Source organism: Erythrolamprus reginae, chromosome 5, assembly GCF_031021105.1.
Source record: "Erythrolamprus reginae isolate rEryReg1 chromosome 5, rEryReg1.hap1, whole genome shotgun sequence".
NCBI lineage: Eukaryota > Metazoa > Chordata > Lepidosauria > Squamata > Dipsadidae > Erythrolamprus > Erythrolamprus reginae.
Genome location: NC_091954.1, coordinates 32,305,889 through 32,321,141, shown reverse-complemented (window position 1 = coordinate 32,321,141; position 15,253 = coordinate 32,305,889). Strand labels below are relative to the sequence as shown.

General features: G+C 39.2%; 1 protein-coding gene across 2 annotated transcripts in view; it reads right to left on the bottom strand.

Annotated features, from left to right (window-relative positions):
- Positions 1–15,253, bottom strand: part of UBE2D1 (ubiquitin conjugating enzyme E2 D1) — a 56,251-nt gene that overhangs the window by 8,603 nt on the left and 32,395 nt on the right. Inside the window, exons 2-6 of one of the 2 annotated variants that reach the window (XM_070752289.1) lie at positions 11,036–11,171; positions 9,403–9,466; positions 9,276–9,307; positions 4,565–4,642; positions 913–1,018 (exon numbers count right to left, since the gene is read on the bottom strand). In XM_070752289.1, coding sequence (XP_070608390.1) covers positions 913–1,018; positions 4,565–4,642; positions 9,276–9,284 — 193 coding nt within the window. In that variant the 5' untranslated portion in view covers positions 9,285–9,307; positions 9,403–9,466; positions 11,036–11,171. The remainder of the gene's footprint in view (positions 1–912; positions 1,019–4,564; positions 4,643–9,275; positions 9,308–9,402; positions 9,467–11,035; positions 11,172–15,253) is intronic. The other variant, XM_070752290.1, reaches the window with a different exon arrangement.

Genomic DNA, 15,253 nt, shown 5'->3' with positions numbered 1-15,253 from the left:
GCACAATAATACACAATGAAGGTTATAGAGGATATACTGGAGTAAATATATTAGATAAAGAATAGAAGTGGAAATATAGGAATAAAATATATCAGTAAGATAATAGGAGAAAAGATATAAGGATAGTAGATATGATATATGCGATATAGGAGAGACAATAGGACAGGGGCAGGAGGCACGCTAGTGCACTTATCTTTTCCTCAAGATAATCTTGAATTCTGTCAGCCATAATGCAGTCAATAGTAAAAATGTTATTGGCCTTTAGTTTTCTGGCCCTGCTCCTTTTGCTGGTTTGCTCCCAGTTGTCAACCTTTCATTCATGCTTCCTTTTTGCAGTATCTCATTCAATTGTTGGACCATTTTTTCATGCAGACTGGTCAGATATTTGAGCCCAAATCCATGCAGTTCATCACTGCCAGGTGATGTCCAGTTCTTTATTTTTCTCACTCGTTTACTGATAATTTCAATTGTTATTTCCATCTATTGTTGTTGTTGTTATCATCATCATCATCTTAATGTCAAATACTGAATTTTGCTGCCAAAAAAAATCAGGAATCTGGTCCAACTAACAAATTTTATTAAAACACACAACTGATGTTTTAAAATTACTTTATGCTCAATCTTTTTACAATGAATTTTACTGTCTTAAGTGAAGTTTCCAGAAGACCTCTCTTAGACTATGAAAGTTTCTTTCCTCTGAAAGCTCTAATCTGATCCCTACAGTCACAAACTTTGATCATAGTTTAAAATCTCCCCTCAAGACAACAGCAATGGTCTTATGCCCAATACACAGTAATGAATTCAGGCTTGGTTGTTTAATTATCTCACTTAGGGGATCCTCACAGAATATAAACTTTATACAATATGCATATAAAACAGTATGCTGTTGGTATGCTTCACAAATAGATTTACCTTTAGATACAGTCAGTGCTGGTGACCACTGTGACCTCAGGATATCAAGACAAATACTTCCATTGCTATTTATGTTGGGATGATATATTTTTGTAGTGAATGCAATCTGCAAGAGTGCAAAATAAAATTCAATTGCTTGTACCACATATAATAGATAACTTCATCAGACATTTTTCAAAGAAAAATCCCAGTAAAAAGCCATACCATGCTAAATCAACAAATAAGACTATTTGTTGGATGGCTTTTTAGAAAGTTTGTCAGTCATTACATATGCTAGTATATCTAATAACTCAACCTCTATTTGGAAGGACAGAGCTATCCTCATGCCCAAATTTGATTATGGTCATGTTTTCATAAAACACATTCATTTTTTCAGACCTAAGATATAATAAGTGATGAAAATTATTAATTTAAAACATTTATACAGCCACCCACTTTATTACTAACTCTGGCAATTCCCAATTACTGTATTTTTTGGACTATAAGACACACCGGACTAAAAGATGCGCCAAAATTTCAAAGAGGTAAATAAAGGAAAGAAAAGGTTTTGTCCTCCCCGGCTCCAGGAGCACTCTGCAAGCCTCCCAGATCATTTGGTTATAATTGTTGTATTAACAACAAATAGTCTTGTGAACCCCATTTTTTACAGAAATGGGCCCGTTTTTGACAAAAATAACCTATTTGCCTTCCCCCAAGAGCACTCTACAGGCCTCCCAAACCCTCTACGCATCCTATTTTTTTGCAAAAATAGACCTGGAGGTTGGAGGAAGGCAAAAACACCCCATTTTTACAAAAAATGGCCCATTATTTGCAAAAATGGGATGCGCAGAGGGTTTGGAAGACCTGCAGAGTGTTCCTAGGGGCTGGGGAAAGACAAAAATGTCCATTCTTTGCCCATTTCCCCGCAAAAATAGGTGTTTTTCCCCAGCCCCCAGGAGCACTTTGTAGGCCTCTGAAACCTTTTGTGCAAGAACCGGGCTAATTTCTCACAAAAATGATTGGGCAGAGCTTTGGGAAGCCAAAAATGGCTGTATTTGATGTATAAGACGCACCAACATTTCTACCTTCTTTGGAGGGGGGGATGTGTCTTACACTCCAAAAATATAGTATCACTTAGGAGTTATTAGGTCTGGAAAAATGAATGAATTTATTCAAATTCACATTTTTAAAATGTCTTAAAATTATGTTCTAAGAAGAAATCAGTATGGGTATTAATTTGATTTTGTGATATTAATATTTTAATTAATATTTTTGGATGTCCGTATTCTTGTTGTATACTTGTATACTGAAATTCATGGTGGGTAATTTATCAACATCAAGATAGATTTATGTCCCTAGTTACTCAATGGATTAAAGACATGGTGTTAATTGTAATTTATGAATAAATTGCTTTCAGATGTAGAATATGTATAGCTGATTATAATGAAACAAGGTATTTTTTTCATACATTTGGGTAAAATGGCAGGGAATGAATCCAACACTTTTTCTTCACTCTTTTGTTAATACAACAGTTATAACCAAATTATCTGGGTAAAAGACACCACCATGTAAAATGATTGGAGCTTTAAGCCGTTCCTAGGATCTTTATATAGCTTTCTACTAAAGGCATGTTATCAAAATAATTTCCAAGGCCATGGAAACATTAAAATCACATTATATTAGCAATAGTGCCACGAGATGTAAGTTCAGCCAAAACATTCAGATCAATGCATACATTCCTGCCTCATAGAATTTCTTTAGAAAAAGGGAAAAAAGGCTAGCTATGATTGCAGAGATTTTTTAAAATGCCATAAGGGACAAAGAGCACCACAGCACAGACCTGAGAGGTAGGGTGGTAAGAGTGCATGTGAACTCCACAAAGGTGTCTGAAGCTTTGGATATCCCAGTCTTGACATAGCACCACTATACATAAAATTCCTATTCTAGATCACAATCTGTTACTTAAGGTTAAGTAACAATCTAACACCAAGATCTAACTTAACCTTAAATAACAGATTGACCATTAGGTTTCCTCTAAAATGCAAACTGGCAAACAAATGTGAGGGTATCCCAAGGTGCTTTTTTCAGGAGGCAACTGGATTTTCTTGTTTTTCTTTTGAAGACATTTTGCTTCTCATCCAAGAAGCTTCTTCAGCTCTGACAGGATAGTGGAGAATGGAAGGACAGCTGGTAATCTGCATCCTTTTAAATGAGAGGGTAGAAAAGCTGATCACAAGATAGCAGGATCTGTTTCTTATTCTCTAGGACAGTGTTTCCCAACCAGTATGCCACGGCACACTAGTGTGCCGCGAGTCATGGTCAGGTATGCCGCAAAGAAGGAAGCTCAGCTGAGGATGCGAAGAGCAAAAAGTTGCGAGACTGGAAGCTGAGCCTCCTTCTTCACGCCTTCCAAGTTTTCCGGCAGCTGCAGCACCTTGCCCGGCTGGAGCTTCCCAGGCGGCGGCAGCAGATGAGCTTTGGGGCCCGGCGGGAGGGTGCTAACAGCAGCGGCACCGGGCAGTAACCACACGGCGGCTACTGCGAGTGATTGGCAACAGTGTACACCATACCACAGCAGCAGCAGCATTGGGCAGTAGCCGTGGGGCGGCGGCAGGGCAGTCAGCTGTGAGGCGGAGCTCCCGAACGGAGGCACCGACGGCGGCAGCTGGACATGTTGCTGGACGCCGTACATGCCAGCACTGCGGGGCTGGCATTGGCCCGCTGGCTGGGCCAGGACAGAGGCTCTGGCCCCACGCCCAACGCCAGCATGTACGGTGTCTAGCAACACGTCCAGCCGCCGCCATTAGTGCCTCCCTTCCGGAGATCCACCTCACAGCTGACCGCCCTGCTGCCGCCCCACAGATACTGCCCAATGCTGCTGCTGCAGTGTGGTGTACGAGAAAGAGAGAGAAAGAGAGATAGCAAGGGAGAGAAAGAGATAGCGAGAGGGAGAGAGGGGGGAGAGAGAAAGAGAGAAAGAGAGAGAGAAAGCAAGAAAGAGAGAAAGATAGCAAGAGAGAGAGAAGGTGAGAGAGACAGCGAGAGAGGAGAGAAACAGCAAGAGAGAAAGAGAGAGAAAGAGAAAGAAAGCAAGAGAAAGAAAGATAGAGAAAGAGAGTGAGAGAAGCAAGAGAGAGAGACAGCAAGAGAAAGTGAGAGAAAGAGAGAGAGAGAAAGAGAGAAAGAGAAAGAAAGAAAGAAAGAAAGAAATGGTTCAAGAGTATACACACACACACATACACACAAGGGGGGGAGAAGGCAGGGATGGGAAAAGAGAGGAGAGTGTCTTAGAGTGTTATTTTGTGTCATTTTGGTTGGTAGTGTGCCCCAGGATTTTGTAAATGTAAAAAATGTGCCGCGGCTCAATAAAGGTTGAAAATCACTGCTCTAGGACCTCAAATTTTTATCAATTTGAGTCTCTTGTAAAAAACATACATTTAACATGAATTTTTTTTAAAAAGCACAGGAACGGCTAAAGTCACCATGTCAGATTTAAAATGTTGCAAATGAATTTGTGTTCTGAATTCTGTGTGTCTCAAAATGTTCTGTCCTCTTATTTGTTTATTCTATTCTTATTTTAATAAAATATCTATATCCAGTAAATTTCCCCATCAGAACATAACACCAAGCCCTGATATTAAAATGAACAAGCGGCATTTTTTAAATTGTTTACCTTTGGTGGTTTGAATGGATAGTCTGTTGGAAAATGGACTGTAAGAAAAAAGACTCCCCCTTGATAAGCACTGTCAGGCTGGAAAACAAACAAAATAAAAAGATAAAGTTTTCCATCATTTGCATGAAATTACTACTTAATTTGGAGTGTAGATTGTAGGCTGCTGTCATTTTTTTTAGCCAATTTTCATTCAAGCCTGCAGAAAATCTTGGTTATTTATTTCTTCAAATAATACTTGACTATGTCCACTCAAGAAGCCTTCCCTGCACCCAGACATACTCAATAACTACCATCCAGTCTCCAACCTTCCCTTAAGGTTGTTGAGGAAGTGTTGTTGCTCCAGCTCCAGCGGTCCTTTGAAGAAGCCGATTATCTAGGCTCTCAACAGTCAGGATTCAGGCCCGGCTACAGCACAGAAACTGCTTTGGTTGCACTGATGGATGATCTCTGGCAGGCCCGGGATAGGCGTTTATCCTCTATCCTGGTGCTCCTTGACCTCTCAGCAGCTTTCGATACCATCGACCATGGTATCCTTCTGCACTGACTGGAAGGGTTGGGAGTGGGGGGCACTTCTACCTCTCCAGTTGGCCTCAGTCAGTGTTAGTGGAGGGTCAGAGGTCGACCCCTAGGTTCGACCCCTGTGGAGTTCCTCAGGGGTTGATCCTCTCCCCCCTGCTATTTAATATTTACATGAAACCGTTGGGTGAGATCATCCAAGGACATAGGGTGAGTTGACATCAGTACGCTGATGAAACCCAGTTGTTCATTTCCACCCCGTGTCCACTCGGCGAAGCAGTGGAAGTGATGTGCCAGTGCCTGGAGGCTGTTAGGGTCTGGATGGGTGCCAACAGGCTCAAACTCAACCGTGACAATTCGGAGTGGCTGTGGATTTTGCCTCCCAACGACAATTCCACCTGTCCGTCCATTACCCTGGGGGGGGGGAATTATTGCCCCCCTCGGAGAGGGTCTGCAACTTGGGCGTCCTCCTCGATCCACAGCTAACATTGGAACATCATCTTTCAGCTGTGGCGAGGAGGGAGTTTGCACAGGTTTGCCTGGTGCACCAGTTGCAGCCCGATTTGGACAGGAAGTCATTGCTCACAGTCGCTCATGCCCTCATCACCTCAAGGTTCGACTACTGCAACGCTCTCTACATGGAGCTACCTTTGAAAAGTGTTCCGAAACTCCAGATCGTGCAGAATGCGGCAGCAAGAGCTATCGTGGGGTTACTTAGATTCACCCACATCTCGCAACACTCCATGGCTTGCATTGGCTGCCGATCAGTTTCCAGTCGCAATTCAAAGTGTTGGTAATGACCTATACATGGCATCGGACCAGAATACCTCGGAACCATCTTCTGCCGCACGAATCCCAGCGGCTGATAAGGTCCCAGAGTTGGCTTTCTGCGGGTCCCCTCAACTAAACAATGTCGTCTGGTGGGCCCCAGGAGAAGAGCCTTCTCTGTGGCAGCCCCGGCCATCTGGAATCAACTCCCCCCAGAGATCAGAATTGCCCCCACCCTCCTTGTCTTTCATAAATGCTTAAGACCCACCTGTATCACCAGGCATGGGGGAATTGAGATATCTCCCCAGGCTTATATAGTTTGATGTATGGTATGCTTGCGTTGTATGGTTTTAAATAACGGGTTTTTAGATGTTTTTTAGATATTAGATTTGTTACATTGTCACATTGTTATTATTATTGTTGTGAGCCGCCCCAAGTCTGCGGAGAGGGGCAGCATACAAATCTAATAAATTATTATTATTATTAATTATTATATTATTATGGACTGAATTGAGAATTCTATGGCCATACAAACTGTATCATTATAGATCTGAACCAGAAAGTGGAGAACAATTAAGGTCTGTCAACATGGTAAAACAATGAATAAATTCTTCAAATATTTAAAGTGCATTTCTAATCAATAAGAGCTGCTTACAATCATGAAGTCATGCATGTAGAAATAAAAAGTACGAACAAAAATAAATGTATGATTGAACTAATCTTGTTCTGTTTAGATCCAGGAACAAAGTAGCAAGATGCATTATAAATAAAATAGTGTTTGAAAACAATTATGCAATATCATAAGCCTCTAAAATAATAAATTAATGTACACAGCATCCCCTTCTGAATTAGCCTGGCCTAAGGGAATATTTCTGGTACTATGTTATGAAAGATCTTGTTTCTCCAAGGCTGAAGATATATTTAAATTTGGCTCTCCTCATTTCTACTTCAATATTATTATACCTTGCTGTTCCTCATTTCCTTGGAGTAAATTCTCTATCAGTTCTAACCAGAAATAAGGCAGATGAGTATTTTTTAAATCAACATATTGTAGACTGAAGAGAGTTCAGCTCTTTTGTTTCCTTTTGCATCTTCTACTCCCATTTCATTTTCACACTGAAGATCTAGAACAGTGATGGCGAACCTTTTTGGCACCGAATGGTCAAACCGGAACGTGAATGTGCTGGAGCAACAGAAATCCGAAGACCATGTGGTCTTCAGGTTTCTGGTTTTCCGGCATGTGCGAAGACCTTCTGACTAACACACACATGCACATGCTGGAAACCAGAAGAGCAGTTGTCAATGGCACGTGTACCCATAGAGAGGGCTCTGCGTGCCCTCTGGCATATGCCATAGGTTTGCCATCATGGATCTAGAACATAATCTATTTAGTTTTATGTGTTTCCTTTTTCTACTTTGGATTAAGGATAATTACAATTAGTTACTTATTTATGGCAGCGTTTCCCAACCGCTGTGCCGCGGCACACTAGTGTGCCACGAGACACGACCAGGTGTGCCGCGAAGTCTTTGGAAGCTCCAGCTGGGTGGGGCGCTGCCAGTGCCGGACCGCCAGTGCCTCCGACCTGGAGCTCCCACTCGCAGCTGTCCCTCGGCTGCTGCCCGATGCAGCTGTTTCCGGCGCTCTCCTGCTGGGCCCCAAAGAAGGAAGGCGGGAAAAAGGAGGCAGGGGCGGGGAGGTGCAGCAGTAGGAGTAAAGGGAGCCGCGGCCGCCCCTGCCTCCCCACGGTGCCTCTGGCCAAACGCGCCCCTGGCTTCTCTGCCCTGCCCCATTGCCCGCCCGATCCGCCCACTCGCCGCTGCCGCCTCCTGTCTTGGGGCGCGATCTGCCCCCTCTCCTCCGCCGCCGGAGAGAGAATGGAGGGCGCCGTTGTCTTCGCCTCCGCCCGCCGGCTCTGCAACTAAGAGGCAGCAACCATCAACCCCCTCGCCCTCCCAGACGTCCCCAGCGCCCGGCCACGCGCCGCCTCCCGTTAGCCCGGCCGACTTTTCCCTGCTGCCGTTTTCTCTTCATGGCGCAAAGCCACACAGTCCCGGACTCCCGGATCGCTCGCTTCTCCGGCCAGCAAGCCGGCTGCCCGGCCCGGGGCTTTCCTGGGCAGATGGCTTTGCTGACCGGAGAAGTGAGCGATCCGGGAGTCCGGGACTGTGTGGCTTTGCGCCATGAAGAGAAAACGGCAGCAGGGAAAAGTCGGCCGGGCTAATGGGAGGCGGCGCGTGGCCGGGCGCTGGGGACGTCTGGTAGGGCGAGGGGGCTGATGGCTGCTGCCTCTTAGCTGCAGAGCCGGCGGGCGGAGGCGAAGACAACGGCGCCCTCCATTCTCTCTCCGGCTCTCTCTCTCTCTCTCTTTCTTTTTCTCTCTGTTGCTGGCATGGTGAACGAGAGAGAAAGAGAGAGAGAGAGAAAGGAGAGGAGAGAGAATGAGAGAGAAAGAAAGCAAGAGAAAGAGAGGGAAAGAAAGCAAGAGAGAGAGAGAAAGAGAGGGGGGAAGGAGGGAGAGAGAAAGAGAGCAAAAAAGAGAGGAAGAAAGGAAGAGGGATGGAGAAAGAGAAAGAAGGGAAGGAAGGAAGAGAGAGAAAGAGGGAGGGAGAAATAGAGTGAAATGGAGGAAGAGATTTTTTTTTGTCCAAACTTTTCTTTAGCCCCCCCGCTCCCCCCCCCTTCAGTGTTCCCCAGAATTTTGAAAATATGAATAATGTGCCGCGGCTCAAAAAATGTTGGGAAACACTGATTTATGGTACCATATACAATACTACAAATCCATTTTGTTATTGTTCGAAATAACCCATTAACATTTCTATTTCTGAAAGCATTCTTAATTTACAGCATTTATACATAACCACGTAACATTTTTGCACAGTACTGTATATTAAAAAGAGTCAACATATATTTTGTGTTTCTTCTATTTAATTGTTAAAGATATTTAGGAAAACGGAGTATAAAATGTAGCTTCTCAAACCCCAGAATACATTACAAGCCACATAGCAACTTCCTAGAATGTAGTATTAATTTGCATTTTCTTATTTGCTGAGATGGATCTACTAAGCTGCTCCACTCATCCAGGATCACATCCCAGATGATATGAGTTTTATTAGAGGCCAACCTAATATTATGCATGTCCAGGACTGCCTACAATTTGATAACAAGTAAGTGGCAATTGGGGGAGGGGGGCGCTGGAGTGCAGAATGGATGCAACACTTCATTCCTCTACTATTCCTATTCCTATTTAGAGCTAAGCAAGATTTATTCACCGACTTTATTCACAAATCACTCTATGCTAAACCTAAACCATATACATTAAGATTTAGGCTTTCATACATCAATTAAATTAGTTTCATTAAACCTAATTACATTATTAATGAAGTAAACAAAATAAATTGAACTCAGTTATAAAAATTGCATACTTACAGGTCCCATAATAGTTGCTTGCCAATGAAACACTGAAAAACACAAAATATTATTTATCTTATTAAGTGTTTAACGATATTATCCATTATAAATATATAAACTATTGTGCCAACTATAAAGAGCTTACAGTCATCTCCAACAGGTCCAGCTGAACAGTGTGCAGGTGGATCACGCTGCAGATCACTTAGTTCCTGTAAGAAACAAAAACATTTGGAAGATTATAAACAAACTCAAAATTAATTATCCAAATCTGGATCCAATTTATTGATTTGATTATGAATGTTCAAAATTGACAATTAAAATAAATAAATAAATAAATTTTAGTCAAAATAAAATTCAATGAATGCACAGTGAAACTAAGATAATTAATAATGAACATTACTGCGAGATAAGTGATCTCTACACATGTAATGCACATGTTATACTTTTATCATTAATAGAATTAATGACTCCCATATTATTTCAATTTTAAAGTTGTTAGCCTGTGTGGAAATACATAAGTGCAGACTTCCAAACTTATTAAATAGAGTTAAGACAAAAGTTGAGCATGATTTAATCTGAGTAGATCGTTACAATGAATTAAGTCAAAACCCTGCATAGGTCAAAGAAAGAGCCAGTGATAATTCATATTGGCATGTTTTGAAGTTATTGGTTTATTGACTATTGCATAATTTCATTAACAACAAGTTTCAAAAAGGTAAAGATAAGATTTTTAGACATGCAAAATGTATGGGGAAATCTAGTAAGTCTAAAAACTTTAATTCTAAAAGAGCATACAAATATTAATGCATGTTGTATTTCAATTATATTTTTAAGTTTATATTGCAACATAAATGAACTTCCATAGACTATATTAATAAAGAATTTTAAAAATATATTAACATATTAAAGCCCTAACATAATAAAATCATAACTGCATTAGCTCTCCAACTGCCGGAAAATTCAGGCTTCCAGAGGTGCCAAAGATTGGGCCAAAGGGATTTGTGAAAGAATTTTCTAAGCAATTTACTACGACTAAATCAATTCAATGCCCATCTGCTTCATTTTTTAAAGCAAAGGAGCTCAGTTTATATGGTAGCTATATGGTTTGCACATATTTCAAATAAACACATTCATTCAGCCCAGAATTACGGAGATGTTTTCAGCAAAGCTATAGCTCCAAATGAGTTAATATTGATGAAGGATGCAAAAACCAATGAATTGATAACAAGAGCTTCCCAAAAGGTAAAAGAATCACTTGCTAAATGAAAATGACAAAATGCTAACAAGTAACACAGGAAAAGCAGAACCTAGTCTTGTAAAGAGCAGGATGAAGGGGCAGGATGAAATGTACCTGCTCAGTTGCAGTGAGATGAAATCTCCAGAATCAGATTTTACATATGAAGGAATATGATGATTATTAGGTGTGACATAATGTCTTTGACAACACCTGGAGAAACAATGAAATTCCAGAAAACTAGAGAACAAATATTGTCTTTATCTTCAAGAAGAGAGAAAAAAGAACTTGGGAAGATTCCAGACCATATTGTAAAAAAGATGATCTAAACAACCTTAAAAATAAAACTGTGATTACTAGTTGTTATCTGGATTGAGTAGATTTGGTGAAAGCTATACAGAATAGACCTTAATTTGACTGAAATATTTGATAAAGAACACAAACTATCCTGTTTAGCAAAGATTACCAGTTCAAGTAAGACAATGAACACTGCACATAGCTGGTCCAAGAAATGTATCTGAAGCCTGCTCAATAATTCTTCTACCTGAGTGTGATATCAAGTGGAGTGATGAAATGAAATCAGTCCTGAATCTGGTACTCTTCAGTATTTTTTTTTTCATGACTCTGATGTGAAGGAAATGCTTCTCAAATTTTCAGGCATAAAATTGGGTAGATTAATACTGTAGAAAACAGAAATAAAATTAAATATTATCTTGGTAAATAAGAAAAATAGATCTCTGTAAGTAATCTACCACCTCAAGTATTACGTGTAATTCCCAGCATTAAGTAGCAATAATAATTTAGAGAAATTGGAAGAGGTGTGTGGGGGAGGACATAGGGTGATCTAGAAACTAAATCCCATGATTAAATATCTGAGAATATTTAGCTAGAAAAGAGAATACAGTGGTACCTCGTCTTACGAACTTAATTTGTTCCATGATGAGGTTCGTAAGAAGAAACGTTCGTAAGATGAAACAATGTTTCCCATAGGAATCAATGTAAAAGTGAATAATGCGTGCAAGCCTATTAGGAAAATCCAAAACATTAAGGCTTTTTTTTCCCCAAAAAAAGTGGCGGGCGGACGAAGCTGAGGCAAACGGAGAGGGGGGAGGGACAGTGAGAGGTGGCAAGAGGTGGTAGTGCCAATGAAGCAAGACAAAAAGAGCCTCTCTTGAGCTCCATGAGTCTTTGCCTCCCATTTCTGTCCACCCCACTGTGCTCATTTCCCTCACACCTTTCTCCTCTCTTGAGCTCCATGTGTCTTTGCCTCCTGTTTTTGTCCACCTCACTCTGCTCATTTTCCCACCTTTCTTCTCTCTTGAGCTCCATGAGTCCCTGCCCCCCATTTCTGTCCACCCCACTGTGCTCATTTCCCCCACAACTTTCTCCTCCCTTGAGCTCCATGAGTCTTTGCCTACTGTTTCTGTTCACTCCACTAGGAATTAATACTTAGCAATATATGTATTATTAAATCCAATTCCAGGACAATCATGAGTTTGATCTATATAATTCAGTTCTGGCCCTCAATTCCAGATATAGTATGCATAATATATATCTTTTTACAAAATAAATTTTAAATCCAATATAAAACAAAAGAAGCAATGTCTTGAGTGATATACTGTAATCTCTTTTTGGCACTAAAGGATTTTTTGTTTTTGTTTTTCAGTTCAAACTTTATCAATCGACTTGTCTCTTTTAATATGTTGTTTATTTTATATATATATATTTATTTTTATTTTGTTTGACATACAAACATTTAGACATCATACAATACAACATTGAACATTTACGATTTATATATTTACAAAATTTATTTTTTACAATTCTATTTGCTATACCTTTTTCTTAACTTCCACCCAGTTGTATATTTTTCCCCACACTTTGTAATAGTCCTTATTTTGTTGGTTTTGTATCTCATATGTTAATTTGCTAAATTTGGCACAGTCTAATATTTTTGTAATCACCATTTCTTTGTTTGGAGTCTTTTCTTGTTTCCAAACTTGTGCATATGCTAGTCTTGCAACAGTAAGTAAGTGTTTTTTTAGGTAGTAATTTTCTTTGCTATGTTTACCTCTGATTATGCCTAATAAATACATTTCCGGTTTTATCTCAAGTATATAGCCCAGTATTTCTTCCATCCATTTCCGAATTCGGATGCAGATTTTTTTTTGCTTCCTTACATTGCCACCATATGTGGTAGTATGTTCCTACCTCTTTTTTACACTTCCAACATTTGTTACTAATATTTACATTCATTTTGGCTAGGCGCGCTGGCGCATAATGCCATCGGAAGAACATTTTGTAAAGATTTTCTTTGTATGGTGTTGACAAAGTCATCTTATAGTTAACTGACCATAGTTTTTCCCAGTCTTCTATCTGAATTGCATAGCCAAAGTTGGTCATCCAAGCTATCATATTAGGTTTAACTATTTCTTCGATGTTTTCATGATTTAGTAGATAAGTATACATTTTGGTTATAAATTTTTTATCAGATCCTGTCAATATTTTGTCTATTTCATTTTGTTTTTTACATATTCTGGATTTCACCAAGTCCTTTTTATATCTACTTTGAATTTGGTAATATGGTAGCCAATCTATTACTATGCCTTCCTCTTTAAGTCTTTCTCTAGTTTTTAGACTTCCATTGGTATTTAATAGGGCTTCATAGGTTATTATTTGTTCTTGGCTAATTATATTTGGATGAATTTGGGCTTCTAGTGTAGATAGCCATCTGGGTATTTCGTTATAGTGTTTTTTCCTAACTTTCCGCCAGTATGTCAACAGTGTATTCCGAATTTGATGTTGTTTAAAATGAGAATGTTTTGAATGTTCTTTTTCTCACAAATGTGCGTGCCATCCTTCATTTATATCGTGACCTTCTATTGTTAAAATTCTAGGATTTTCAAGGTTGACCCATTCTTTAATCCATAGTAATTTAGTGGCTTGGTGGTATATTTCTAAGTGGGGCAAAACAAATCCTCCTCTTGTTCTTAGATCTTGTAAGGCTTTCATGTTTATTCTTGGTTTTTTATTGCACCAGATAAATTTAGAAATTATTTTATTTATTTTGGTAAAGAATGATTTGTTTAATTGTATTGGTGCTGTTTGGAAGAGATAGAGCCACCTTGGAAGTATATTAGACTTTATAGTATTAATCCTTCCCATTAAGGATAAATTTAAGTTTGACCATTTTTCTAAATCTTCTTTTGTTTTAGTTAGTAGTTTCATATAATTTAGTTCTTTCAGTGAAGAGTACCTTGCCGTAAACCAAATTCCTAAATATTTTTTTTTTTTTCTATTTGGAAACCTGTTTTTTTTATTAGTAATTTATTTAAATCTTGATTATAATTCTTAGTTAATATTTTAGTTTTATTCCTATTTATTTTTAATCCGGCCACTTTTCCATAGTTCTCTAGTTCTTTTACTAAATGTATCATTGAGCTAACTGGGTTTTCTAAGAAGAAGACCAGATCATCAGCGAAAGCCTGTGTTTTATATATTTGCTGTTTAATTTGGGTGCCTTGTATTGATGTTTTCCCTCTAATTTGGTTTAATAGGATTTCTATAGACATTATGTATATTAAGGGAGATAGTGGACAGCCTTGTCTCACTCCTTTTTTAATATCGAATGTATTTGTTAGATCTCCGTTTATAATTATCCTTGCCTTTTGTTTGGAGTATATTTTATTTATTGTATTTTTGAAATTCTCTCCTAAATCCATGATGTTTATTAATTTTTAAAGAAGTTCCAATTGAGATTATCGAAGGCTTTCTCGGCGTCTAGAAACAGCATATGTTGTTTATATGTACTGTAAATTTAAATGGAAATGTTTTAATCTATTGCCTTATTCAACCTAATCTATTGCCTTATTCAATTAGTTATTCAAACTAATTCCCTCAATACAGTATACCCAGGAGTGGGTTCCAACTTACCTCGCTGCTGATTCGCTCCCTCCCGCGCTGTGTGGGTGTGCCTCATGGGTGCGTGCACAGTAACAAAAAGTCCCCCCTCAAAAGATAGCGACTGCATGCACAATGCCAGAACTCAGCTTCTGCACATGCTCAGAAGGAAAAAATAATATTTTTTAAAAAAAATTTTAAAAGATGGTGGCTCTCAAAAGATGGTGGCTGACCTATCTCGTGATGTCATTATGACATCAGCAGCAAGTTGCTACCAGTTCAGCCGAAACGGTCTGAACCGGAAGGAACCCACCTCTGAGTATACCAGTTAAGTAGGATATTTTTTTTAAATTCTTTATACAAACTAATAAATGAGAGTATTTGTAGTTCAGTGTTCACATGAGTGGTCCTTGGTGTTCTCTGAGCTCGCTTGTTTTCTTGCAGACATGTCATTACTCAAACTAGGTAACATCAGTGCTGGTAAGGAGTGAGGTTCACTGTCAGTTAAACAAATTGTTAAGAACTATATTTTTAGCAGTTAATTAATTCTTACCTAAAAGACAACACTAACGTTGAAAAATGTTATTACCATAGTAAAGTTTAGTTTATTGATAAAACATCAAGACTGAGTTTCAGACACCAGTACTGATATAAATAAATGGTAAGAACCATTCTAACCACCAGAATTAATGAACATTCTTTAAAACTAGAATATTAAAAAATACATGTCCTTAAGTATAAACCTGTCTGAAGCAAAAAGGCAGAGAAGTCATAAGTTAAAATTAGATTCAGAATAGTAATGCATTAAAGCCAAATGTTAATGCTTTCAAATGCTATTTACAATGGAGAATCTCACTGGAAC